Genomic DNA, 26,984 nt, shown 5'->3' with positions numbered 1-26,984 from the left:
TTCTACGCCTCCCTCTCTCTCTCTCTGCCCCTCTCCTGCTCGTGCTCTGTCTCTCTCTCTTTCAAAAATAAACAAACATTAAAAAAATTAAAAACAAAAAAGGCAAATCTACGGACACAGTATGAAGATCAGTTGTCCCCAGGAGTTGGGGGAAGGAGGAATGAACAGGCAGAGCACAGAGGACTTTCAGGGTAGTGAAAATACTCTGTGATTTTCTAACGATGGATACATGGCATTATACATTTGCCCAAACCCACAGAAGGTACAACACCAACAGTGAACCCTAGGGTAAACTATGGGTGCTGGCTGATTAGTATATGTGAATGCAGATCCCTCAGCGGTAACAAGTGTCCCCCACTCCGGTGTGGGGTGTGGATGCGGGGGGGAGGCTGTGCAGCGTGGGGTCGGAGGGCATATGGGATGTCTGCACCTTCTCTCAATTTTGCTAGGAACTTAAAATGACTTTAAAAAACTCAATCTTTTTTAAAGTTTATTTATTTTGAGAGTGAGCATGTGCATGTATAAGTGGGGGAGGGTCAGAGAGAGAGAGACAGAGGGAGAGAGAGAATCCCAAGTAGGCTCCATGCTGTCAGCACAGAGCCCAACTCGGGGCTCAAACTCATGAACCGTGAGATCATGACCTGAACCAAAAATCAAGAGTTGGATGCTTGACAGACTTGAGTGATCCAGTCGCCCCTAAAAAATTAAATCTTAGTAATTTTAAAGGACAGTAGATCCAGAGGGATTCTCTGTTATAGGTGGCTTTCATACTGATGAGAATGAGTTCTGGGAAAGACAGCTAATTCTTCTTGCCTTAAGCCACATATGGTCCAAACGACACAAGTGGACAAAGCCAACTGGGACGGTGAAGCACTGTCAGGACAAGGAGCTTTGTTCTCTTTGCCTCCCTGTAGGTGGATCCAAGGGCAAGCGTTTCCATCTGGAGGCAGCGTTGTTAGCGCACCAGGCTCTCGCCACGTCCGGGCAGTGGGACGACAGCTCTGTGGCCCACACGTTGGTAATGGTGGAGTCATCTCAGCCTGTCATCATCTGAACCCGTCTTGGAAACCCAGAGCTAAGGCAGGAAAGTTGGCAGCCTGGCAGATCGGCCAAGGTCATGCTGGCTTCCAGGGGCCAGAGGTGACAGCCTGGGCTGGTTCCCTAAAGCATACATGGAGGAAGTCCTTGGACGGGAGTCACGGCTCTTTTGGGGAAGGAGTTCAAGCCAGAAAAGCAGAGTTTTGTGGTCAAGTATGGAAAGGGGTGAGCAGAGGTCTGGCCGCAGGAATAAAAGTGAAGTGAGGTGCCCCCTACCCTGTAACACTCAGGGCTCTGCAGAAACCAACCACATCACAGGGGGACTCTTCCAGTGTCCAGGGAGGGGGAGTAGCGAGGGGGCAAACCCGGAGACGCATCTGGGATATTCTCCACCTGTCCACAGGCCCGGCACGAGGTGGCCTGACCACGGCTTCAAGTGTCAAGTCCTGAGAGGTGAGACTCTGGGATCACCCCGTGCCACTTTCTCACGATGCCACCTTCTACAATTTTGCTTATGGTTTCTGGCTCAGTTTCTCATCAGCGAAAGCCCAGCACCTGGGATCGAGGAAATGACGAGTCACAGGGAGGGGAAATGGCTGAGCAGGACATGTAACACCGAGGTGGCCCTTGATGGCTGCTTGCTCCCGGCGCTGGTGACAGTGGTTGTCCCAGTGAGTGCGGGCGTGGGCAGGGAGCCTGTCGTGACTGCATTCCTGGCGGAGGAGAGCCAGCTGGGAGCAGGGATGTGAGAGAGAGAAAGGGAGAGAGAAAGAAAGAGGCCGCAGGGACGTGGCATGGCTCGGTCACAGCCCTTTTTTGCACGGGGTGGCCTGTCACTGGGGCCACTTGCAGCCCAGCGGCGGAGCAGATAAACCACTTCATTTTCACGGCCTTAAATTACGGCCCCCTAGACACGCTGCTGAAGCCACCCTCCCCACAGCTTTGGCAGGAGACGGGGCTTCTCCGTTAACCCTGGCAGGTGGGGAACTGCCCCCAGCCGCGCCCTGGGGAGGGCGGGGGTCTCCGGAGAGCAAGGAGGCCAAGGCCAAGCCCGGATCCTCCCCAGGCGCACGCGGCCCCATGGGCTGGCTCCAGCCACGAGGTCTCTAACAGGAGTGCTCTCTGAGCAGAGCTTTGGAAAAAGAACCGTGTGCTGTGTTCAGAAAGCGGTTCTGCGCTCAGGAAGGGCAAGTCTGCGCCGTTCGCCGGTCAGTTCCTCAGCTGTGCTTGTGGATAAGTGTGCAGGCCTGCACGCAGCTTCCCATCCGACCCGCTGCTCCCTCTCCCTGCGGACCTGCTGGAGCCCCCGTAAGTCCCACATCGCTTCCCCCGTTCAGGTCCCAAGGTACAAAGGATCCTTGGAAATGAACTGACCCTTTTTCAATTATCCCCCCCTCTTTTTTTCTGTCTGGGGAACATCTTTCAAGACCCAATTTAAACGCTAGCTCCCCTGGGACCCCCCGCCACACCCCATGCTTATTTCCAGAAGCTGTTGTATCACGGCCCCGGGACGTGAACACATCTGCATCAGTCTGCACCTGCCCCTCTCACAGCCAGTGCCCATCGATCCCAAATGCTGGCTCACAACCTTGTCTCTATCTTGTAGACTAGCTTCCGTATCGAGAAACCACCCCCCAAAATCTGCATACAGATCCCTGGCACGGGGCCTGGCACACACTGAATGCTCAGTAAATGTTTGATAAGCTGAATGGGACAGATGCTGTGAACAGGAAGGCGTTAATTTTTGCAGGAATGCACCTGCTGGGGAGGAAGGTGCTTCCTCAAAGCCGCGTGATGGTCTATCAACACCGCGCCTATCTGTAGGCCACCTGTGTCTGCCGGGACCCCGAGGAATGGGCCTCCTCACAGCCCAAGGCCAAGGAAGCCTGGCTAATTTGCAGTAACTCCATACAGGTGAGCCTTGGGAGAGCCTTGGGAGGCCGGTGCTACAGGCCTGGGACAGCACCCTGTAAGCCTGGTGGGGGCTGGGGGGCTGGCTGCATCCCGCAGGCACCTCCGATCAGAAGCTGGGCTTTGGCCGACCGGTAATTATCCTGCCGATGACTGCTTATGTCATGCTACTGCACAACTTCCCTGATTACATTCAGGAGCACAGAGTACAGCCGTGTAATCAGTATTAACATGGAGAAGTTGACTTTCATCCCCACTGCCCGGTCAAAACAGCATCCTATAGATCGGCCATATGCACCAGGGCCTTCAGAATGCTTTTAGCGTCCCCCGAACCATTTATTATCCTTCCGGGAAACTCCCGAGGAAATGATTAGCCGGCAAGGACCGCAGAGTTTCTGCAGGATCGTCTATACGACAAAAGTGTGGGGGAAGAAGCTGTATTTACACAGGATTTCTAGTAAGTAAGAAATTACAATGTCCCTTTTAACTCAACGTGATAAGCAATTATATTAACAAAGGGTTTCTCACAATGGCAACACATCCTCAACCCACACAGTTAACCTTCAACCACACTGGCCATCTACCCTCAGCAAACCTGGGGGAGGCTAGGATTTGAGAGCACGCACTGTGACAAAGCCGTCCCGTGTGCACGCGCGAGCACTAGCTTGGGCGCCCCCTGCAACATCATTCACAGAGTCAAGAAACTTGGAAACTACTTACATGTCCATCGGAACAGCCTGACATGGTAAGTGGAGGATATCAAGCAGAGATTTTTCAAACGTTTTTTGGCCACTAAGCACAAGAGGAAACACATTTTCCACTGTGGACCTGCTGTGACTGACGATACATTCCCAAGAAGCCTCAGTAATACACCCTGTCTCCAGGGCTCTCTTCCCTTTGAACGTGGGACAGCCTTTGTGACTGGCTCCACCAAGAGCCTGTAGCAGAAGTGACGCCATGCGACTTCTGCAGCTGAGTGGGAAACATGCCATCGCTTGAGCCTTGTTTGCTTGGAGCTCAGCAGCCATGCTGGGAGGAAGCCCAAAGTGGCCCAGGCGGAGAGACCCACCTGGTGGATGTTCTAGCCGAGAGCCAGCTGAGGCCCCGGAGGGCACCTGTCATGAGACGTGAATGAAGATGCTTCCTGATGCTTCCCAGGGGCCAAGCCTCCCCACCTTTGATTCGTCCCAGCTGGGCCCCCAGACGTCACAGAGAAGAGAGGAGCTATCTCATGGGTCCTGCCCCCAAATTCTTGCTCTGCGGGACCACGAGCAGAATACGATGGTTGCCCTGAGAAGGTTTGTCAGTGACCATTGTAACTGCATCACCAGCGTGCATGTATACATATAGGCAACAGAAATAAAAGTTTTACAAAACAATACTTTCCTTTTTAAAAAATCAAGCTATACTATAGGAAAAACCTAATGAGAATTAACCTCTTCCTCCCTGTCATTCGCTGGTCTCTCAGTCACATTTCATTCCAAGAAATTCTAAAGATACAGGACTTCCTTCCTTCCCTCCAGAGTCGTTTATTTGTTCCGGGCCCTCTGCTCTATTCTGAGGTCTCAGAAGTGAGAAAGACACAGCTGTTCCTGGCACAGGGCTTATGACCCAGAGAGGAGGAGACGCACTGAATGACTTTCAACAGGCTTAACTCTTAGACTCGAAGGCACAGAGGTTTCTAAGAGCCTAGGAAAATATGTCACTACCATCACCACCAATGAATCACTGGCTACAAACTTTTGTTTAGAACTATAAAGTTTAATTTGTAGTTCTCTAAATGTCTCCAAGAGTAACATGTCAACTAGTCAACTATAACTCAACTCCTATAGTTGTGCATTAAGATTACGTGTGATGGGGTCTGTGGCTGCCTCCTGGCCCCTCAGTACGATGGGAGGTGGGGTTACCGGTGGGCGGGCAGGCAGGTGGGCAGGTAGGCCTGCATGAACACAGATCTAGTAAGGCTCCGGAGGTGGGTGGTGCCAGAGAGACTCTCGAATAGTACGCAGAATTCACTGGCTTTTATGTCAGGGAAGGTTCCCAAATCCCTGAAAACTGGCACCATGTCACTGAGCCACTGTAATGTAACGGATTTCCTCTCTGTGCAAGGTGTTGGCATGGGATGGGGTGGGGGGGGGGGTGCCGGGGAAGGCAGAATTACACCTGCTCGCAGGAACTTGCTCGTTCACCCTGGGGATGGGCCAGGGCTCCGCCCTCCTGAATACACAGAAGAGTCAGCTCTGTGGCAAGACAGATGGACAGAAGCTCTGTGAGTAACGCTCAAGGGGCTGAGGGCAGAGAACGGGGGTGGGGAGCTGACTTTGGGAGGTGGCCTTCCCTCTCGGTCTCACTCCCAGCACAGTCTGGGTTGGAGGAGCGGGAAGAAGGTTCCACGCACTATGGCGTAAACCTGGGAGGGCCAATTTATGTCTCTGTGCCTCACCTTTCTCACCTGGGGAATAAGTGTCTTCCTCGAGGTGTTGTTCATGCATAAATGAGTTCATGCATGAAAAGCATTTAGAACAGTGCCTGGCATGGTGTAAGTGCTTAACAAACATCAGCTTGTTATATTGTCTCCATTCACAGATAGGACAGCAGTTACTTAGCACGTTCAGCCTGCCAGGCGTTGGGTTACTCTGCTCGGCACAGGGCAGGAGTGCCAGACCTCATGCCAACACACCATTATCCCTGATGAGCCTTCGACTTAATTTCAAAAAGTCACCCATCCCTTAGGACATTCTTCCTGCTTCTTGCAGAAAATTATCACATATTCAGAGAAACGTGAGACAAACGTGAGTATGAACCAGACATCTCGAGCAGCGTCCTGACCTCGTGTCGGTCTTTGTACAAACAGGAACATGAGGTTGCTCCCGCCCTCCAAAGCTCATAATCCATTTCCAAATAGTGACAGGCATCTTTGCAATCTGGTGTGAACACGGCAGGATTTCTCAGCAGTGAGACACTCAGCGGACTTGGCAGAGGGGAGGCTGAAAAAGGGTTCCTAGAGGAGCTGCTGAGAGCCGGTCTTGAAGGCTGAGCAGACCTTCCCGGGGGGATGAAGACAGGGGACTCATCACTGGCAAAGGGACCGGCCAGGGGAGGGCCCGTGGAGTGACGGAGCTCAGTGTCCCTTAGGGACCGCCATGTGTCCAGTGCAGCTGGAGGGGATCAAGGCATGCAGCAGGACCACATCGCCTCCGAGGCCCTGGATAGAACCTGGCCTCTTCCAGCTTCTGGGGCTGCTGGCCACCCTGGTGCTCGCTGGCTTGTGACGACAGAACTCCAATCTCCGCCTCTGTTTTCATGTGGTATTGTGTGTGTGTGTGTGTGTGTGTGTGTGTGTGTGTCCAAGTTTCCTCATTTTATAAAGACACCAGTCATGCTGTATCAGGGCCGTCCCTAATCCAGAATGACCCCATCTTAATTTGATTACATCTGCAACAAGTCTATTTCTTTTTTTTTTTTTAAGTTTATTTTGAGACAGAGAGAGAGAGCATATGTGCACACAAGTGGGGGAGGGGCAGAGAGAGGGAGAGAGAATCCCAAGCAGGCTCTGCACTGTCAGCACAGAGCCCGATGAGGGGCTCGAACTCACGAACTGTGAGATCACGAGCTGCGCCAAAACCAGGAGTCAGACACTTAACCAACTGAGCCACCCAGGTGCCCCCTGCAACAACCCTATTTCTAAATAAGGTCACTGGTAGCATGGGTTAGGATCTTCACATTCCCTTTTTGGGGACATAATTCAATCCATGCAGGTTCAGACACTATTTGGAAGCTATTTCCCTCACCTGGTCTTCATTCAAAAAGCTCCCTTTTTAGACTTCTTGTGGTGGTCATTTTGCAACATATGTAAATATTGAATCGCTATGTTGCACACCTGAAATTAATATAATGTTATATGTCAATTATAGCTCAATCAGAAAAAAAAAAAAAAGCTCCCTGTTACTGTCCATGCAGTGGTCTTTATCACTCCATTCTTCTGGAAGTCTCCTAAAGTCCCCAAACCCAGTCCCTTTGACACCATTATTAAGTGACATTATTTTAGCACTTCCAGGCACAGAAAAAGACAACTCAGAACCTTGAGGAGATGCCCCAGAACTGTTGAGAACGAAGCTGTTTCTGTCACTCAAGGCACAAATTCTAAAATATTTCAGGGAGTTCATCTCCAGGATGGTAAGAAACTTCTATCAGACCAGCGAGAACTGTGTCTTCACCACTGTGTGGATCGATCACTTTCTGCAGAAGTTTCCTGGGTACAAGCGGGGGTCTGATTTCTCATCCACCTGAACACGAATCCCCTGCCCTCATCCCTCCGAGATCTGGGAAGAGGAGCAAGAGAAAACTTGCTGACAATCTGTAATTATTTACAAGGGCTAGAGACTCTGACAGTGAGAAAACAGGACAGAGAAAGAGAGACAGAGACGAAGGGAGACGGGCGCAGAGAGACACGGGTGTACGGAATGAGAGAAAAGTAGCAAGTGACAGAGAAAGAGAAAGAAACAGAAGCAGATGGGAGAGAGTACTGGATAGAAAAGAGGGTATACAGGAGGTACTCAGGAGGGTACACAGGTATCACTGGAACGACGTCATGAAGGGAAAAGAAAAGCCGGGTAGAAAAAAGTCCTACCAAGTAGTATGCCGGGGCCCAAGCATGCTTTCAAACTAGCACTCATTTGTTGCTGTAAGTGTGGCACAACCCTGCTATCCATTGTGACCCGCCAGCCCCCGCCAGGGCTCCTGGGGGCTGAGGCAGACTGCCCCGTGGGCCCTGGGCCCGTGCACAGCAGACATGGGCAGTGGGTGGGGGGCTCCAGGTGCACTGGGCTGCGCCCAACAGCGGTCCCCACAGCCCCTCGCCCGCCACATCCAGCTGGGCCAGCCCCACACGAAATTGGGGGCTGTGGGGGCCGACGGAGCTGGACTGCTTTCCCGGCGGGCTACTACTGACCTAGGGCAGACGGACCAACCCCCCAGCTCCCAGGTTCCTCAGCTGGAAGATGGAGCGGTAACTACCTCCCAGGGTCGCTATCAGGATGAGGTGCTGGCGTGTGCAGAGCACGGGCCCAGGGGCGGCAGCGTGGGAAATGCTGGTTAACCTCCACTTTCCCATCCGTAGTGACTTCAGTGTCCCTATTGGTGACAGTCAGGCCGCTGCCAGCCCCTGGGGTCCCAAAGTCTCCACGCCCACCTTAAGTTTCATCAGCGGGAGGCTGCTGTGATGTCGCCACTCCACGATGCTGCCCTCCGGGAGCTGGCTATACCTTCTCATTGTCCCTTCCTCTAGTCCCTCACAGCTGGCGGCCGGGACACTCACTACACCTCTATCCCTGTGGTGCCTGCGGGCACTCTGAGTCTGGCTTTTCTTGTCTGCCTGGCAACCTCCAGCCCAGGCTGCCATTTTGGAATGCTCCCTCTCCAGTCTTGATGGCCTCAACCTTGACTAACATGTCAACACTCGGAATCATCATGATCACTCTCATTTCTTATCCCTGTTTGTTGTTTCTGATGGTAACACCACCCTCCAGGCCTCCTTTCCCCCATAGTGTCTGAAGCCTGCCATCAGACCCCACCATCATTTTCATGACTAAATTTCTCTTTGGCATCACCTAAATTATTTACCTTTCCTGTTTTAGTTTCCTTGTCTTTCTGTAAAAATGATGGTAAGAACGCTTAACAGGAGATCTACCCGCTTAACGACTTTCTGCACGTGCGTTACGTTTTCTGGACCCTTTGTGTGCTGTCGTCCAATAGGTCTCTCGAGCTTGTTCATCCTGCCTGACTGAAATTTGATGCCTGTTAGTTAGTAAACCCCCTTCCTCCTTCCCCTTAGGCCCCAGCAATCACTACTCCACCCTTCCATGCTGTGAATTTGACTACGACAGATACCTCGTACGAGTGGAATCAGACAGTGTTCATTTTCTGTGGCTGGCTTATTTCAACAAGCATAATGTCCTCAAGGTCCATCCATGTTGTCACAGGTGGCAGGACTGTCATTTTTAAGGCTGATTAGTGTGTTTAGACCATTGTATGTATTTATCTGTTCTCCATTCCCCTGCAGTTGCACACTTGGGTTGTATCCAGATCCTGAGTATTGTGAAGAACTCTGCCATGAACACCGAAGTGTTCATTTCTCATGGAGATCCCGATCTCAACAATTTGGGATAAACTTCCGGAAGGGGGGGTTGCTGGATCTTATGGTAGTTCTAGTTTTCATTCTTTGAGGAACCTCCCTCCTATTTTCCACAGTGGCTGCTCCGTTTTACGTTCCCACCAAAGGGCATGTCTTCTCCATGGTCTTGTTAATGCTTGTTGTCTTGTTTTTGTTTCTTTGTTTGTTTGTTTTGATAACAGCCATCCCGACAGGCATAAGGTGATATCTCCTTGCAGTTTTGATTTGTATTTTCCTGATAATTAGTGACGTTGAGCATTTTTTCACTTACCTGTTGGTCCTTAGGTTTAAAATGTGGGGTAAGAGCACCTCGGTGATTCAGTCAGTAGAGCATAAGACTCTTAATCTCTGGGTCATGAGTTTGAGCCCCACACTGGATGTAGAGATATGGAGTTTACTTAAAAAATAAAATAAAATGTGGGGTAAACGATCGAGCTCTCAGGGATGGCACAGAAATTAGACATATGGACACTACTGATTTATCCCCGACTCCCCACACTCATCCTGCTATTGAGGGACCTACTCTCCTGGCCCTGTTGGTTCTCAGTGGTCAAACGAGAGTAGCCATTCGATGACCGTCCAGGCCCCCGGCTTCAGTCGATTCAGCCTGAGGAAGGCACTTGATCAACTCCTTCCAACTAGAGTTCTTCCCCAGGAATTGGCATTTGGAACTGAGGGATGCCCACATCAACTTAAGTCCTCTTTGAAGAGTGAATGTAAGCAGTTGTTGCCAGGAAATTGATGTGTGGGGAACCGATAAAGTTAGCCTTCAGGAAGGAGGAGAGGTCAATGCAAGAAGATGGAGAGAAGACTGAGTTCACTACAAAGACCACAGCTTTTTTCCATCCCAATAGGAGATTTCCTGTACACCTGCCTGTATCCTTGTCATGAATCCATCTGCCTTCTTCTTGCGTGCTTAAAATAGCTTGATGTGATCCCTGTAGCCCAAAGAGCCTGGACTAATACACCATGAACAGGGGCACTGTTTTCTAAGAGGGCTTCCCCTGGGAACCAATTCTGTTCCCCCATGATTAGGTGAGTGCCTTTGGACCGAATACTTCATTTCTAAGTCTCCTGTGCTCAATTACAAGGTAGAAATGAGACCACCAAAGTCACAGTGTTGTTGAGAGTTTTAAAGAAGAAAAGGAGCCTTCTAAAACACTAAGCGCCATGTTGGGAACAGGTTAAACCCCCAGGGAATGTTAGTTTCTCTACCATTATTGTTGTTACAGCCAAGCAAAGTCACGGACGTGTAACAAGCATGTTAAACGCGATAGCTGTTTATATTTACCACAAGCTGGCGTCCGTGACTCTGCTCTCATACAATCTTTTCTTCGGGATCATCAACGTTCTCCTTATGGCTCTAAATAACAGATACTTTCAGAAAGAGCTAACCTGAATTTTATGCAGCATGAGACATTAGACCATTCCGTCCTTTTGGAAATGGTTTATTCTCCACTCCTATTTTCTCCCTCTACCTTGCAGACAACTTCTCCTGAGCATTCCTTCTACAGGTAGCTCTTCTTCTGCCCACGCTTTAAAGTTAATTCCCTGCCTTGGGCCTCTTCTCCTTTGGCAACTCTCTCTCTCATCCCTCTTTGGCTCCCATATCCTTACCGTCCACTTGTATAACAATGCTCCAAAATTAATATCCCACCCTGAATACTTACCTAAGTGTTATTCTCATATATCCACCTGTCCTTCGAACACACCCACTGGGTGCTCAGCCTGTCCATAGCTAAACCAACAATTTCCCTCCCATGTCCATCCTGTTTCTCCCCCATAGTCACTACCCCAGGGCACTCTGCACATTCATTCAGAGTCTCAAGCCAAAAACAGGGAGCTGCTGACTTCTCCCTGTCACCTCCGCAACTCTGCACCCAAGGAACTGCCAAGTGATGTTCCTTACGAACATCACTAAATACAACCTCTATTCTCCAACCCAACTGGCCTTGGTCAGGACCTTCATCATCTCGCCGCTGAACTCCCGCCACAGCCAGGTTTGTGCTCCCAAATCTAGTGTCGGCAGTCACCCGGGACTAAACTGCAAAGCCGATCGTGCCCCCGACCTGCCTACAACTTAACCTGAGGATAAACGTCAAACTTGAGCTCTTCCGTCTCCACTCAGGGCTCAGACCACAAATATTTCCAGCCGAGTTGCTGTCGTTGTTTTGTTATATTTTTGTTCCTCCTAAAGAAGGGTCTAAAGAAAGGAGAGGAGCTGCACAGGTACTTACTGGACACTGTTCCATCTGTAGCGTGACCACCCCCACTACGCTGCAGGGGCAGAAGTTGCGTATCTGAGCTGGTAAAGAAGCAGTGAAGCCAGGGATCGGTCTGTACCACAATCAGTCTCTGACCCGAGGAGAGAACTCACTTCTCAGTGAGCAGAGATACGGAGAGAGAAACTGCATACGTGTCTCTACCGTCTCCTCTGGCCCATATCACTCAACACCGTGCGCCCTGGAACCAATGGTGAGCAAACCTCATTTATCTCACTCCCCTCCAGAGATGCCTGCCATCTATTTTAACTTGGGACAATGATGTCCTTCCCACCATGGATGCTATGCCTTGTGACCTTTCCTTGTTGAGACGGAAGGCCTCCTTTCTATCCCTCTTTTCTCGAGTGTTCCGAATCATTACTAAGAACACAGCAGTGACTGGTACCCGCATGTCCTCCCTCTGTCCATGTCAAAATCCAAGTCAAAGTCAAAATGAAATAGGTTCGAGCCTAGACTACCAGCGTGGGTGCCTGTATCTGCTTTCTCTGACCTCTGCCCAGGCCAGGCTGAGGACAACAGCAGGAAATAAGAGGCCACGCAAAGCACAGCCGAGTCCATCCAACTGCCCCAGCTAAGGTAAGGGACACGGGACAGGCCCCAGCCTCGACCCGGAGAACCACGTACCCAGCTGACCCGGAGCTAATCCCAGGGGCCTGGGTGAGCTCTGCGGAGGCTGGAAGAAGTGTCCACACCACCACTCGATGCAGGGGCAGTAGTAAGTGTAAATGTTCATGGTTTTCAGCCGCTAAATTTGGGTGGGGATGATTAATTACCAGTAGCACACTGATACGCTCCTGCCTCTTTTATCTGGAGTAAAATGGGGGAAAATGCCTACCATACAAAATAGATGACTTATACTACATATGATACTTGATAGGTAATGCCTGTCGCGTAATAGGTCTACAGCACAGAGTGAGCATTCCTGCATATTAACTTCTGAGACTCTAGAACTGTTTCTCATTCTCGTGTTGGGTAATTTGAAGAGCTGCGATATCCTTACCACAAGTAAGCGTGAGATGTCATTCTAGGCCTCAGCATTTGGCCTAAATCGTGAATGCCAAAGAATGGGTGTGCTAACAGTCAGCAAAATTGAACAGCAGGAGACTTATTCCTGAGCTGTGCCCTCCCTGAACTGGCTGCCTGGGGATGGAATTCTGCCCTGACTCATGGAAATGTGTGCAGATGGGTACAGGAGACAAGCAGTTCTCTGGGAAAGCTTTGGTTGATGTCAGTCTTCTGCCCATCCGGGAAGAAAAAGCCATCAGAAACCTCACCACGGGGCTTAGCTCCAGCATGTTCCCTCGGAATATGATTAATCACTCTCTAAATAATACAAGTCTTCCAGGAACAATAGAAGGCAGTGACTACAGAATATTCATAAATATTCAACTGAAGCCTGGTGGAAACGTTATACTCCCAATAGGGTTCTGTGCTGACATTGGAAGTCAGACCCCAAGTTGACCCACAAAACCATGCAGAAAAATATTTACATAAGCAAGCTCAGTGTGGGCTACGTTATGCTTTTGCCTGGACACTGGGAATGAATTTGGACCTCATGATGAAGCTCCGGTCTGAGTGCCAGCAGCCTATTTATGTCTGTGACCCACTTTCATGTTGTTGGGGGTGAACAGAGTAGGGCTACTGGGGCCACTGTATTAGCAGAGCCCAGGTCATCGAAATATTGTTTTATTTGCCTTTTGATTCTGTGGTGTCCATTCGCCCTTCTAGATTTGGTACCCAACCCCTAGACACTAGGAAAAATAAAGTGTAGACTCAGGCCCTATGTTCTCTCAAGGAAAGTGCATCCACAAAGGAATACAGACTCATAAATGTGTCACTGCAATTGATCTCAAGTGTCAACCTGGTGACTAGACTGAACGGTAGGGGGCTGCAAGAGGAAGGAGGGGCTGCGGATGCTGGTCTCAGAAGGTGAGACAGGGTGGTGGCCGGATCTGCAGGTAAGTCTTCACAGAGGATGGGACGTGAGCGGGTCTCTAGGAGGAGATGAGAATTTGCAGGTGAGAAGACAGGGTGGGAGATTCCATGCGTCTCTGCTGTGGTCTGGGACAGTGAAGGCCTGGGTGGTGATGGTTAGGGAGCATGAGCTGGAAAAATCGGAGCTAAGTCTGGAACAGGAATTTGGAGACCCAGAAAAACACAGTGGCCTTTCCCTCCATCTCATGGTTGGTGAATTCTGGCTGCAGTTTGGGCGAGAGAGGACGACTCGGAGGGCACTGGGCTATGGGGCTGGCTGACTCCTTTGGAATCTGATGGGAAGAAAAGAAGCACCAGCCCTGCAGGCTGCCGCAAGCTTCGAGAATGGGCTGGCGGTTGCCTGGACATTCGTGCACTTGGACCTGAGCCCTGTTGTCTTTGTCAACATCCTCCTGGCTACTGATGTCTCTCTGAGAAAGCAGAGTGCCAGCAAAATCCAGCCAGAAACCTCACAGCTAAAAAAAAAGCAAAACATTAGAATCAGATCTCAGACCTTCCAAAGTTCTGAAGAAAGTACCAAAAAGGACAAAAGACAGACGAGAAAACCGTGCGAGAGAAGCACAAAGGCAAGTGTGCGGGAGACAAGGAAGCATGGCCGGTGGGGCTCTGTGGATTCTGTCTAGAAAGCCCTTGTTGTGAACCTTATCCTGACGGGCTGCCGCTAGGATGGGCAATACTTCGAAACACTGCTGTGTCCAAAATCAGCATTTAAGCGCCACTTTCCCCTGCCAACAATTTCAGGTCCTGAACACCACGTCTGCAATCGTGACACCAGGCTTTCGGCAGATTCGGAGAGCCACAAAGTAGCACTGCATTTTTTTTTTTCTGCCTCCAGCACCCTTTTCGCTCAAGAAAATGAACTTTTAAACAATTCTTATTAAGCAATCCACTCAGGGAGCTTCTCTGCAAACCCCCCACCCACGACCCCTGTTATTGGCTTAGGGTTTCTCCCTCACCCCTGCCGACTTTGACTTGAGCTAAGTTCCAGGGTAACAGAGCACCGGGTGGGAAAGCTTGGGGTTCTCAGTAGTCAGCATCTCCTGAGAATTGATGGAGATTTCCATTTGACTCCTGACCCCTGGTTACTGGCACCAACACCGACTGAGGTATCTGCCTCCACTTGGCCCCCAGGCCTCTGTCTACAAGAACCACCCTGCATTTCTACCAGAAGTTTTGTTTTCCCCTGCGTCTTTGGTGCACTCACTCTACCCAGAAACCTCAGTATAGACACCACACTGTTGCCCGACTCCAACAGCGCTGGGCTGGCGGTGGTGGCAAACACAGAGGACCAGAGAGCAAGAAACACTGAAAACTAAAACCTTAGGTTAATAGTACAACAGTGTCCTAGTTCATCCATGGCAACTCTAACCAGGCCTCATTGGGTCTCCTCTACCCACTCAGGTTCTTTTTTTTTTTTAATATTTATTTTTGAGAGAGAGTGTGTGTGCATGTGTGCAAGTGGGGAAGGGGCAGAGGTGGGGGGCAGGGAAAGAGGATCTGAAGTGGGTTCTGTGCTGACGGCAGACAGCCGGACGTGGGGCTCGAACTCACAAACCGCGAGATCATGATCTGAGCTGAAGTCGGATGCTCAACGTACTGAGCCACCCAGCACCACCCCCCTCCTTTAAGTTCTTCATAAAGGCACATCTAGACACAACAGGCATGTCCAGGGGGCGCAGAGAAGGGAGCATGCATACAGCACCACAGAGATGCTGTCCAAGAAATACAGAATGTGGGAGCCCTCTGTAGGAAACACGGCTCCCTCTTTCACAAAAAAATATTGTAAGGAAAAAAAATCTGAGGGAAGAGAAAGCTGCAGAGTCAAACACATGTAGATATGCCCAACCACAATGTTTGGACCTTTCTGAGATTCTGATTAAAACCAACTAATGCAAAATCTGTGGAATAATAGGGGAAACGTAAACACCAATTAGAGATTTGTGATATCAAGTAATAATAGCTGATTTTTTAGATACGATAGTAGTAGCAGACTTATAATTAATAGTCCTTATCCTTTAGACACATGCAGGGGCACCTCGGTGGCTCAGTCAGTTGGGCATCTGACTCTTGACTTCTGCTCAGATCCCAGGGTCATGGGATCGAACCCCATGTAGCACTCTGCACTGAGCGTGAAACCAGCTTGAGATTCTCTCTCTCTCTTTGCCCCTCTCCCTGCTTGCTCTCTATGAAATAAAAGAAAAAAAATTTTTTTAAGAAAAAAAAAAAGGAATACCTGGAGAAGTGTTTAAACATTGATAAGATATCTGATATTTACTTCAAAATATAAAGGCTGAAGAAAGTCAGTAAGATATGGAGAAAACCAGAGTTTCTGGCCATGATCTGATCATAGTTGAACATAGATGTTGAATTCATACGGGTTCCTCATATTGTTCTATATCATTTTGTATATGCTTGAAGTTTTCCATAATACAAAGCTAAAAATAATCAGTCTGATAACAGCTTTGTCTTCGTACTTTCCCTATACACACCCTCTTGTTTCACAACTGGCCTCCATAGCTTGTGCTGTTGTGTTATCCTCTGCCTGGAGCACCCTTGTCTTGATTCTTAATTTTCTTCTCTTTCCTCCATTTCTGACCTAATCCCTACTCCTGTTGGCTCTTCGAGTCTTCATGTGGTGGCCACCTCACCTATCACGCTGATTCATCTTTGCACCTTAAATATCTAGCACGGTGCCTGGCACACTGTTGATACCTACATTAAAAAGAAGACTGTTATTTTCGTCTCTTCAGTGTTGTGGGGATTAAGTCACATGTGTCCACTGACAAGTATCAGCTTACGTTTGCTCTTCCGGGAAGATGTCTAAGGGAAAATGTACCATGATTCTTTTCAGTTCTTACCTACCCACCCCCTGGGATTATCCTGGAGTTCACAGGACCATGTAAAATATATCCAGGAGAGCCTGGGTGGCTCAGTCGGTTAAGCGTCCAACTCTTGATTTTGGCTCAGGTCATGACCTCATGGTTTGTGGGATCGAGCCCCACATCGGGCTTTGCGCTGACAGCGTGGAGCCTGCTTGGGATTCTTTCTCTCTCCCTTTTTCTCTGCCCTTCCCTCTCTCTCTCTCAAAAATAAAGAAACTTTAAAAAAATTAAAATATATTCAGGTTGATGGAGGGCAACTAGAACTTGATAATTCTAAGACTGTTAGTAAGATAACTACAATCTCCATAGGAAGAATGGAGCCACTCTAGTAATTACACACAAAAAGCAAATAGTAACTTCCCCATCCATTATGGTCATGCCATCAACAGAGTCGACAGAATGGAGGTTATCTTCACTATTTGGCAAACAAACTTGGCGATCAGAGAAAACGCTTGTCCAAGTTCATTCAGCTAATGAACTGAGAATGAGATCTAGCTCTCGTGATTCCCTGACGCCCTGGGGCCTCTATAACACTTGCCAGAGGGCCACCCAACTCCTGTTCCTCCAGATCAGAAAGCCCTTCCTCACTAAGCTGTCCCTAAATCTTGCTTCTGGAATGAACCACGGAGCACTCACTCCGCAAATATTAGATCTTCAGTGTGCATCAGGTGCTGTGCTGGAAGTGGGGCTAGACAGGTCAAGAGAAAACGGGCTGGCTGTCAGCTTCGAACGTATTGCAGATAGATTTAACACAAGCCATTGTGTCACAGTCTCCAATAAGGGATATAGAGAGCTCCGTGTGACACAAAGACAAAGCTTGGTGGTTTTAACCCTCGACTTGGCCACAGTTAAGGCTGTAAGGTACTTCTCGAAGTCTCCCTTCTCACCTCCAGCTGATGAATGAGCCATTTCTTTGATAATCCAGACTGGCGAGAGCTCTCAGGGGTCAGACCGTGCAGTCCTGGGCAGGGAACGTGAGGCATCTCAGCACATGAAGCTCCAGAGAAGAGCTCCAAAGGGAGCTTGCCCACACGCCGCACCAGGCAAACGGTCGGGGAGCTTCTGGTGTATGTGGGGATTATGGCTCTCAACGCAGTGGATGCAGAAACCGGAGATGTGCAGATGACCAAGGCACCAGTGACTCCAGCAAAGTAGACACTGAAGCAAGGGAAGAGGGGACCAAGCCAGGTGGGAAAGCCATGCAATCTGAATTATAACAAAATACGCAAAGGCAACTCCCTAACAGGAAGGAAAGGTTGAAGGCTGTGACAGGAAATGCTGCTGAGAGAATACCGAAGGCTGGGGGTGGAAATGGGACAGGGCTGCAGAATTCACTAGAACGACCCAGAAGAGATCTATGAGGCACACGACCCTTAGGTGGAGTGTGCTGAGGAGGGCCAGTGGGCAGGGAGCTACTATCCCTTGCAGGCCTGTGTCTGCCTCGCCCTCTGCCTGTCCAGTGTGCATTTTTTTTTACAGGTGTATTTTGCTTGCGTTTTGCAAAGCAGAAGTTCGCTTTGTTGTAACTGCCCTTCTTTTCCGCCCTTGCATTGTCTGCTTCTCCTAATTTGTAGTAACTCCCCGTCTAGTATCACCTGCATGTTTCATTACGTGCTGATTGCTCCTGTCATGAATAAAAACATTAAATGATTATTTAATATCCATCCTGCACTGACAACCAATCAGTTGTGCAGAATAGAGAAACAGGTTACACTCTAAACATGCCCCATTCCTCCTGCCCCTGAAAACTTCTCAAGCAACTGAGTGTGGGTAAGTTTTTGCCCTTTCCCCTTCGTGGACCAAAAGGATTATTTTTTCAGGATCTTGGGTTTCAGGTGGAACCAGAAAACAAAATCTCCAGAGATCCTCTCTCCCCAGAGGGACGTAACATCACCTAATTAGTCCTTTCTTGTCTATTGTTTTTGTTTTTAAGAACTTATATCCTGGGTGTCTGGATGGCTGTCCAACTTCAGCTCAGGTCATGATTGGGCGGTGCATGAGTTTGAGCCCCGCGTCGGGCTCTGTGCTGACAGCTCAGAGCCTGGAGCCTGTTTCAGAGTCTGTGTCTCCCTCTCCCTCTCTGCCCCTCCCATGCTTATGCTCTGTCTCTGTCTCCCAAAAATGAATAAACGTTAAAAGAAAGTAAAAGATTTAAAAGAATTTATGTCCTGCCAAGGTTCCCGTCCTCTCATGTAGGACATTGGCTTGTAAACCCCACCAGACCTTGAGCCCCGTGAGGATGGGGGCAAGGAAGCTTCGCATCTTTTGGTGTCCTTGTTACTGGTGATTTCCGTAGAGCAGGTGTCTGACATCCCTTATTTCATCCATCTCCTGCGCATTCATACTCAATCTTCAGCTAAAGTGAATCTCTTCCAGAATGGGCTGAGTGGCCTTTGCCAACATCTGCTTCTGTGGTTTCCAATTTCATCCAGGATCTTATTTTTATTCCAGTTCACACCCTGGGGAATGTCGATTTCCAAGGTGATCCTGTCCTGGGAAGTACTTTGCTGTCCTGGGAGAACCGTCTGGAAAAATCCTCATGGTGCTGTTAATGCCCCTCAATCCTAGCAAGGCTGCCCTATTCTCACGTCTCTGAAACCCTTTCTGAAGACAGGTTCCCTTGGTCACCACTGGCCCCTGCCCTTGAAGAGCTTACATCCCGAGTTTTCTTTCTACACGCCGTGGGGCGGGGCCTCTGCTCCACAGTCCACCAGTCACTATTACCGGGAAGAGTCAACAAGAAAACACCACGTGAGGATGACAGAGATTGGGGCAACACATCCACCAGGCAAGGAAGGTGAAGGACCGCCCCCAAGTGACACCTGCACACCCTGAGCTCAACTCGGAAAAACTTTCCCTGTCCACGTGCCGCCCATCGGTGCGGCCCCACCTCTGCCACCCGATAATCTAGGTCCCTCTGAGTCTTTAATGTTGGCAAATATCACCACTGAGGCATTCTGGGAGGGAAACAGATCATGTGCCTATAGATACAACATGCATACAGATTTCTCTGCTCAAAATTGTTTCTCAGCAAGAGCATTCTCTGGGGCTATTCCTGCCTTCCAGATTAGCTCAAAGAATCAAAGTCCAACCAGAGTGTGGAAGCCCTGTTTCAGGGAGGGGAGCTTCAGCAACAGGGGCTTCTGGACCCCAGCTGGGCAACCCCTCACCTTTTGTTCTTGTCTGTCTCCTCTGACTGGCCTCGCCAGGGCAGGACCGTCCACCTGTGGACCATACTCCCTATTATAGGCTGCACTGTGTCCCCAAGAAAGATGCTGGGAGTCCTGACCCCCAAGACCTGTGATTGTGACCTTACTTGGAATCAGGTCCCTGAAGATGATCGAGTGAGGATGAGGTCATAGTGGACTAGGGCAGGCCCGAATCCGACGACTGGTGTCCTCATAAAGAGGAAAGGTGGACACAGACAGACAGACACAAACACACACACACACACACACACACACACACACACACACACACACAGGAAAACACCATGTGAGGATGACAGCCTGGGACAGTGCATCTACAAGGCAAGGGAGGTGAAGGAGTGCCAGCAAAGCACGAGAGGCCAGGGAGACAGGCTGGGAAGACATCCCAGCCCAACGGTCCTCAGAAGGAAGCAACGCTGGTGACACGCTGATCGCAGACTTGCAGCCTCCGAAACCACGAGGGAATAAACTTCTGTTGCTTAAGCCCCCCAGTCTCCGGTAATCTGCACGGCAGCCCAATACCCACTCCCCACAGCTTTAGAGCTGGGTTCCCAGGCTCCACGCACTGGGCCCTCCGAGGTCAGACACTTGGGTAACTGGTACCCCGATGGGCCGGATGGACCAACTTCCTGGACTGGCCACTCCCTTGAACGCTCCTGCCCTGAGTTTTGCTTAGCTGACGCCTACTCATCTGCAAGGCCGCACACGGCATCTTCCCATCAGCCTCCTCTGACCCGCCACCCTCGCTGGGTGCGGTGCATACGTATGCCCTCCACGTAGTACTTGGCACACCTTATTCTCATCACCAAACGGCAGACCTGCCTCCCCTCCAGACTAGGAGCTCCCAGTGACTAGGAATAGTGTCTTGGGTGCCAGCAAATCACCAGTTAACAAAATACACCCCCTCTGATCGGCACCTTAAGCTTCTAAGGATGGTTTTTAAAATGTAACCACAATACAGGGAACAGTCCCCCATTCTTAGCCTGCTGCTTCACGTAAGTAAGGTATATATTCTCCCACAAAGTTTAAATGCAGCAAATGAAAATCAAAGTGAGTTACCAGAGTCACTATGAAGACAAGCAGAATCTGTATTTATTCTTCTTTTCCTGATAGGAAAAGGACGCTCATGGATTGTTACGACGCTGCCCGCAAATCCTGACAGGCTTGTAAATATTCGTCTTGGGCACGGAAGCGGCCAACAGGGAGATGCTTTCTGATGCCGCGTCACTGGGCCGGAACCACAAGGAGGAGAGGGGAATGTGTGGCCGCTTACCCAGCGACCCGGCAACTCAGATCAGTTTGGCACCAGGAGCTGTGAACACTCCCAACGGAGAAAACCTCAGAAGAGGAAAGCGGTTCTGCCCCTCCCCGCCACCCCCCCCCCCCGCCCCACCCTCACTCCCGCCTCCCATCCTCGTGTTTTCAACCTCTGAGCCAGGAGTCAACGAAGAGGGTACAAAAGATGGAGCCAGACCGGATTTACAAAAGTAACCTGTATTCCAGCCAAAATCTCTTTAAAAAGAAAAATCCCTTTTCTAAAGGGGGGGGGGGGGAGGGGGCGGGAGACAAACTATGTAAGACACAATACATTTAAAATATGTATTGAAATTACAAATCAAGCTTTTCCATGTGATTCCAAAGTACAAAACACAACATTAAAAGGCATTCAAACAGCTCTTTTATACATCACAGTGTTAGTGGCACAAGATGGACTCTAACATGTCAAAAACAAGAACCGAACTTTTGTTTTTACCACCGTTGCCAAATACATACTGTCTACGTGTGCATGACCCATTCGTGCATATTTTTATACAAGAGTAAAAATACACCCGTGGTAAAATGAGCAAAGAATGAAGGAAAGGTCCGGCATGTGGCTGGTACTTACCCCTAACCCAAGGCTCCCAGGAGTGCGGAAGACGAGATTATACCGGCCGGAGGAAGAAGGGCGCCCGTGGGGCTTTATCAACCGAAACAGCATGCTCCCTTACTACTGACGCATTAGCAACTATATTTGGGCACAGGCCCTTCGTTCCATGTGGCATTTGGGGCAATACCAGTCATAACCTCTTCATTTTGTGTATCTTCCTAAGGGCTTGGGTTAATTATAAAGAACAAACAAGCTTTGGTATTTTTTAAAGAGACCTTCACGAAGCTTTAGACATGCAAAATATTTTCCCTTGATGATTTCAGTGTCATATATATATATGTATATATACACACACACACACATATATATATATATGGAGACTTATTAATAAACGAGAATCTGAGAAATATACAAAAAGCCCACCCTGGTTCTTTCCAATCTCCTAATTTTTAAAGAATATCAAGGGAAAATGTCTTCTCTCAATTTCTTAAATAACTTTAAACTTTGCAAGCAAGATAGATGAAAAAGATAGACTCATCTTGGAGTAATTTTTAGATCTCTGAGGATCCCTTTCCCCACGGGCCCTGGACTCTAAAAAGGAACCGGCCTGGTCCTACACACACTGGTTTTTATGGAATAATATTCCATAAAGAGAACTTGCTCCCCTTTGCAAAAGGTGTGAGCGGTGGTGGAGGTCAGTTCCCCGGGCTACGGCCACTCCCGTGGGGTGAGGAAGAACTGATATGGACAGCCGGTCATGCTTTCCAAGGATCTGATTATGCTCAGGTCCTGAGTCGATCTCTGCTACGCGAACATCTACAGTGACTCCTCCTCGGAGGGCGCCGGCCTCTTGTGACCGCTGAAAAGCTCGAAGGCCAGGCTGCAGGGGACATGACAGCCAGACTGACAGACTAGGCATGTCCCACAAAACCACCCAACGGGGTCAGAGGGACTCGGATGACCCACAGGTCACCCGCACCCTCCAGGGCCACCCCAACTGGACACCGGTTGAGTTAGCCATGACCTGAGGACCTTCTTCTCTCCTTGCCAGGATTTCAAGGCCTCGAAAGGGGTAAACATACATGTGCTTCCAGAACGTCGGCATGAAGACCATCCGTGAAAGGGAATGTCATCTTCAGTTAAGACAAGCTATGCCATGTAACAGCCCACTACCAAGTGCAGAACTCCCCAGGTTTCACCAGGGAGTGAGGGCAAGGTTAAAATCCAAGACGTGGGCCATCTTCCCAGGCTCCGTTTACATTTTACATCAGGCATGGTTAGTACTGCACCCCCATGAACAATGGGGTTGGCGTTCCCTACTGAAATAAAAGCGTCACACGGAGGAAACTGCAAGTTTATGTAAGGATCCCATTGTCATCCTGCTGGTATCTTCCCAAGGAACAGACGATTTTAGCTGTATAACTACAAAATCAAATTGAGGCATGCTTGGTGCAAAAACTCGGGAGCAAGCAGGTGCCAGTGTGGCTGTGGCTGGCCCGAGAGTCTTCATGGTCCCTGCCTGGGTCGAACCACGTGCTTGTGAAACGTGTCAGGGGTGAAGGCACAAGGCTGGTGGGGGCTACGAATGTGCAGGGCCTGCTTACAGATTTCTCCGGGACAGACGGACAGCCCAACCCGCTAGGAATAGAGACCTGAGCTCTAGCCCAGGGAATGCATCCTTTCCAAAGGCTCCCGTTCCACCTCGGAGGAGAGGGGAACGACCGCGGGGACTTGTGCGGTGTGCAACAGGACAGGGATGGGGTGAGGCCTGCCCCCTCCTGGATCAAAATGGAAACAGGGCCGCAAGCCGGCCGCCTCTGACAGGCATTTTAAAGGGTGCCACTAGAGAAGTGCATTCACTGATCCCAGCCTGGGCCACTGACTCGAGCCTCAGGACTCACTGAGCGTCACCTCTCCAGAAAGCCACCTACCACAAGGCCCTGTCGCAACAATTCCAGCTACAGAGACTCACTGCCCAGGCTCCACTGAAAAGACAGTCTCAGGCATGTTCTTATTTTGTTACTGAGTAAGAATTCAGCTGTGGTCATAAGGAGAATGTTCTGAATATGATTTCGACACAGACTAGCTTTCTAATGGCTTCAGTTTCGTAAAGATAATAAATACTACAGGTGAAGAGTGAGGTGACGCTGTTCCTTCTAACCTAGCAAATGTTAAGAAACAAAGAAGTGTCTACACGGGGAAGGAAAGCAGGACCCGAGGCCAACACAGAAAGGTAGAATCAAACACACAAAAAACCCGCCACATTTTACAAATGTGCTCACAATAAGCAAACACGTCAGATTTTCCGTTTCACTCCTTTGTGGAATGTGTAATAAGTTTTAAAAAGTTCCGCGATAATAAATCGACAACAATTGCCTTTCTGTTATTTCAGAGGCCCCCAAGTTCAATGTAATCGGTTTGCTCCTTACAAGCACAGGTGGCCTCAAAGGCCATAGGAGAGCCAACTCTCTGTAAAGACGCGTTCTCTGCGTTTTAAACTCAACGGATGGAGCAACGTGTGTGTTAGTCATCCGCGCGTTCTGTTGCCATGGTAACAGTCACACACGGCCTAGGAGAGACCGAGTGGTACAACCCCCTAAGTGAAAGGGAAGGTGTTTTCAGCGGGGCAGAATGGTTAGCAACGGGACTCGGAACTCTGTAAGGTAACAGGATTTCTCCAAAATAACTTAAGTCATTTAAACAACTGAAAATCAGGAAGCTTGTCCCCCAGGCCCCAGGGGAGTGCTCCAGTCCTGCCAGGAAGCCCTGCCTAAGAGGATCAATAGCACTATTCGCTCCTTACTGTCTGCGCGAGGAGGCTGGGGCAAGCAGCCAAAACATACTGATTCTCCGCAGAGCCATTCCCGAGTCAAACATTTGGTTTCCAAAGATATTACAAAATATCTGCTCATACCTGGATGAGAAGAGATAAGCCCCATGAGCTGAGCTGAATCACCAAAGAGAGAAAAAATAAAAGGAAAATCTAGTGATGAAGATACTCCTTTAAACACGTCAGTATCGTCAAAGAAACGCAACAATATAGAAAGCGCGTTTCTAACAGCACACCGCTTACGGTGTTCAAAACGTCGTCACAGGTTTCAAGAAAAACACAAAGAGCGCATAAGGCTTTCTAAATCTCCTGAAAAGTGGCCGAGCCAGAAAAGTCATTTGAACAGTAACTTCTTAAAATGCACATTACAAGAAAGGCATAGGATGGTTTAGATGCACCTTGTTGATTTTTCACTACTCAGTTGGAAAAACAAAAAGACACCTTCTAAAAAGGATTTTACTAAATGCCATTAGTAATAAAAACAGTTGTCATAAACAGAGTGCTTTTCTCAAGTCAGAATTATTGGATTCTGCCTGAAGTGAGTTGTAATCCTTAAAAGACTCCTTCTCTCAAAAACATGGCACCATCAGGACGCCAAGGAGGAGACGGACAGCATTTTGCACAAGAAGGTCTCTGAAGCAGCCACCAGACACTCCTAGTCTATCGCCACTGGGAGAAAACTGCCCGGGGTGCCTTGCACAGCGCCTCCCTTGTCAAGTCGGCAGAGATCGATTGTGTGGGGACGCACCCTACCCACTGCAGCCTGCCTTCCCCATGCCCAGGTGACCGCACCCGGGGCCTCGGCAAGCGCTCTGACATCAGTCCCTGAAATCACGGCATCCAGCGTGACACTGTGAAGCTCTATGGGGCACATAAGGCAAGAAAGATGTTTAGTGAGGGGGGCGGTGGGGTGGGGTGGGGGCGGGCCACGCTTCCCGGAGGCAGGGGTCTCGTTCCAGCATCGCGCCTTCCTCTAGGTGGGTAATGGGTCATCGTCACCTTTACTGCACTTGCACTTGCAGCAAAGTACAAACGGAGTGGCCAAGAGCAGGAAAGGCGAGGCCACCAACAGCAGGAGCCCAAATCCAGCAAAAATGCCCACGACCTGCAGGAAGGAAACATAGGAGCAGAGGGTAAGGTGGCTAGTCTGTAGGTTCCATGACTGAAATATAAACCACACAACCATCCATCCTCCCGTCATCTACTCATCTGTCATTCATTTATGCATCTACCCAGCCACCCATCGACCATCTAGCCATTCATCCATCACCCATCCATCCACCCATCCATCTACTCATTGTCTACCCATCCTGCATCTACTACTCATCTACCCACCCATCCATTCATCCATCCACCCAACCCATCTTTCCACTCAGCCATCCATCCATCAAACGATCACCATCCCCCATCCTATGCCCCCATCCACCCATCATCCACCCACCGTCCTCCCATCCGTCATCCATTTATCCATCCACCCAACCCATTTATCCACTCAGCCATCCATCCATACCTACATGTATCAAACGATCATCCATCACCTATCCTATCCCCCATCCACCTATCATTGTATCCTTCATCCATCTACTCATTCATCCATGCATCCATTTGTCCACCTATCCATCAGTACTTGCTTCCTCTCACATCCCCTGCCCTTTCATTTCTTTTTCTTCCTCTCCCTTTCCTCTTCCACCTCCTTCCACCTAAGGACCCAAACTACCATCCATTGATACGCCCAGTTAACAAACAAGTCTCCCCTGAGCCAGACACTGTATGAGGTCTTACAAATACAGAGACACATCAGATCATGGCCCTTGAGGAGCACCAGTTCAGTGGAAAGAGACTGAGACTTCATCAACCGACAACAATACATTTTACAGAAACTGCCATCAGGCTCCAGGTATAAAGGGAGTCCAAGGGTCAGACACCTGCATTTGCTAATGGGAAGGAAGGCTGCCAGTGGGACATGCCTGAGATTACAAAGATAAGGAGGTGGTTAGCGTACAGGGAAGACTAGGATAAGACGGGAGAACTCGAGAAAAGGAACCAGACCTGTGTTACTCCCAGAGTTTAAAACCCAGCACTGCTTTTAAAACTGACTGTTACAGGTTCTGACTTTGTTTTATAACACATGCTTATGCCTTGGTATGAGCAGGTGCCAAGAGGAATAAGCCTCAAATGTAGACACGTTGTCATCTAAGTCAGACAGTGTGGCTGGTCAGGAAAGCAGGGTGTTCCTATTTTGACAGCCTCCAACATTCGCCACCCGCCCTCCCCCCCCCCCCCCCCCAAGCAGAGGACAATGCAGAACTGAAACCTGATGACAGAGTCACAATGCCACCTAGTGTTCACAATGATAAATACATGACCGGTCCGGGCACTCTGTGCTAATGCTGACTTTTCCGTGTTCCCTCCTCTCTGCGCCTCATTTTTCTCAAATACAAAATAAACACGTGAGATAAAAAGAACTCTAAAGGTCGTTATAAGCTCTGAAAGAGGATACCAGGCTATAGCACTCAAAGAAAGGAACCTTCACTTAGATTTCTGCCTGAAAACCGTCACACATGCATCGCTCTGCATTTATAAATTATACTGCAAATGCTAGGAAGCCATGCTTTCTGCCCAGTTGGCGAAGTCCATTTGTCTGAACATAATGTCGACGGTGGAATTATGAGATGTGAAATCAGATCAGGCTTTGTTAAAATCACGTGCATGCTGATATTTTAGAAAATATGAAAACACCCAGAAAGCTGTTACTTGGAAGGCCCTGGAGCCATCTCCACTACTTGGAACGTACTGTC

General features: G+C 49.3%; 1 protein-coding gene across 9 annotated transcripts in view; it reads right to left on the bottom strand.

Moving 5' to 3' along the window:
* RNF144A (ring finger protein 144A) overlaps nucleotides 1–26,984 on the bottom strand; it is a 367,507-nt gene that overhangs the window by 219,484 nt on the left and 121,039 nt on the right. For 7 of the 9 annotated variants that reach the window (XM_086699954.1, XM_086699955.1, XM_086699951.1 and 4 more), the window contains one exon: nucleotides 20,968–25,291. The exons of the other annotated variants lie outside the window; for them this stretch is intronic. In XM_086699954.1, coding sequence (XP_086556080.1) covers nucleotides 25,160–25,291 — 132 coding nt within the window. In that variant the 3' untranslated portion in view covers nucleotides 20,968–25,159. Of the gene's footprint in view, nucleotides 1–20,967; nucleotides 25,292–26,984 lie in introns of those variants that run through there. 9 annotated transcript variants of the gene reach the window in all.

The sequence above is a fragment of the Puma concolor genome, chromosome A3, assembly GCF_028749965.1.
Source record: "Puma concolor isolate L17-30 chromosome A3, mPumCon1.1.hap2, whole genome shotgun sequence".
In the NCBI taxonomy this organism is placed as follows: Eukaryota; Metazoa; Chordata; class Mammalia; order Carnivora; family Felidae; genus Puma; species Puma concolor.
The sequence above is the reverse complement of the archived record's forward strand: the minus strand, read 5'-3'. Positions and strand labels throughout refer to the sequence as shown.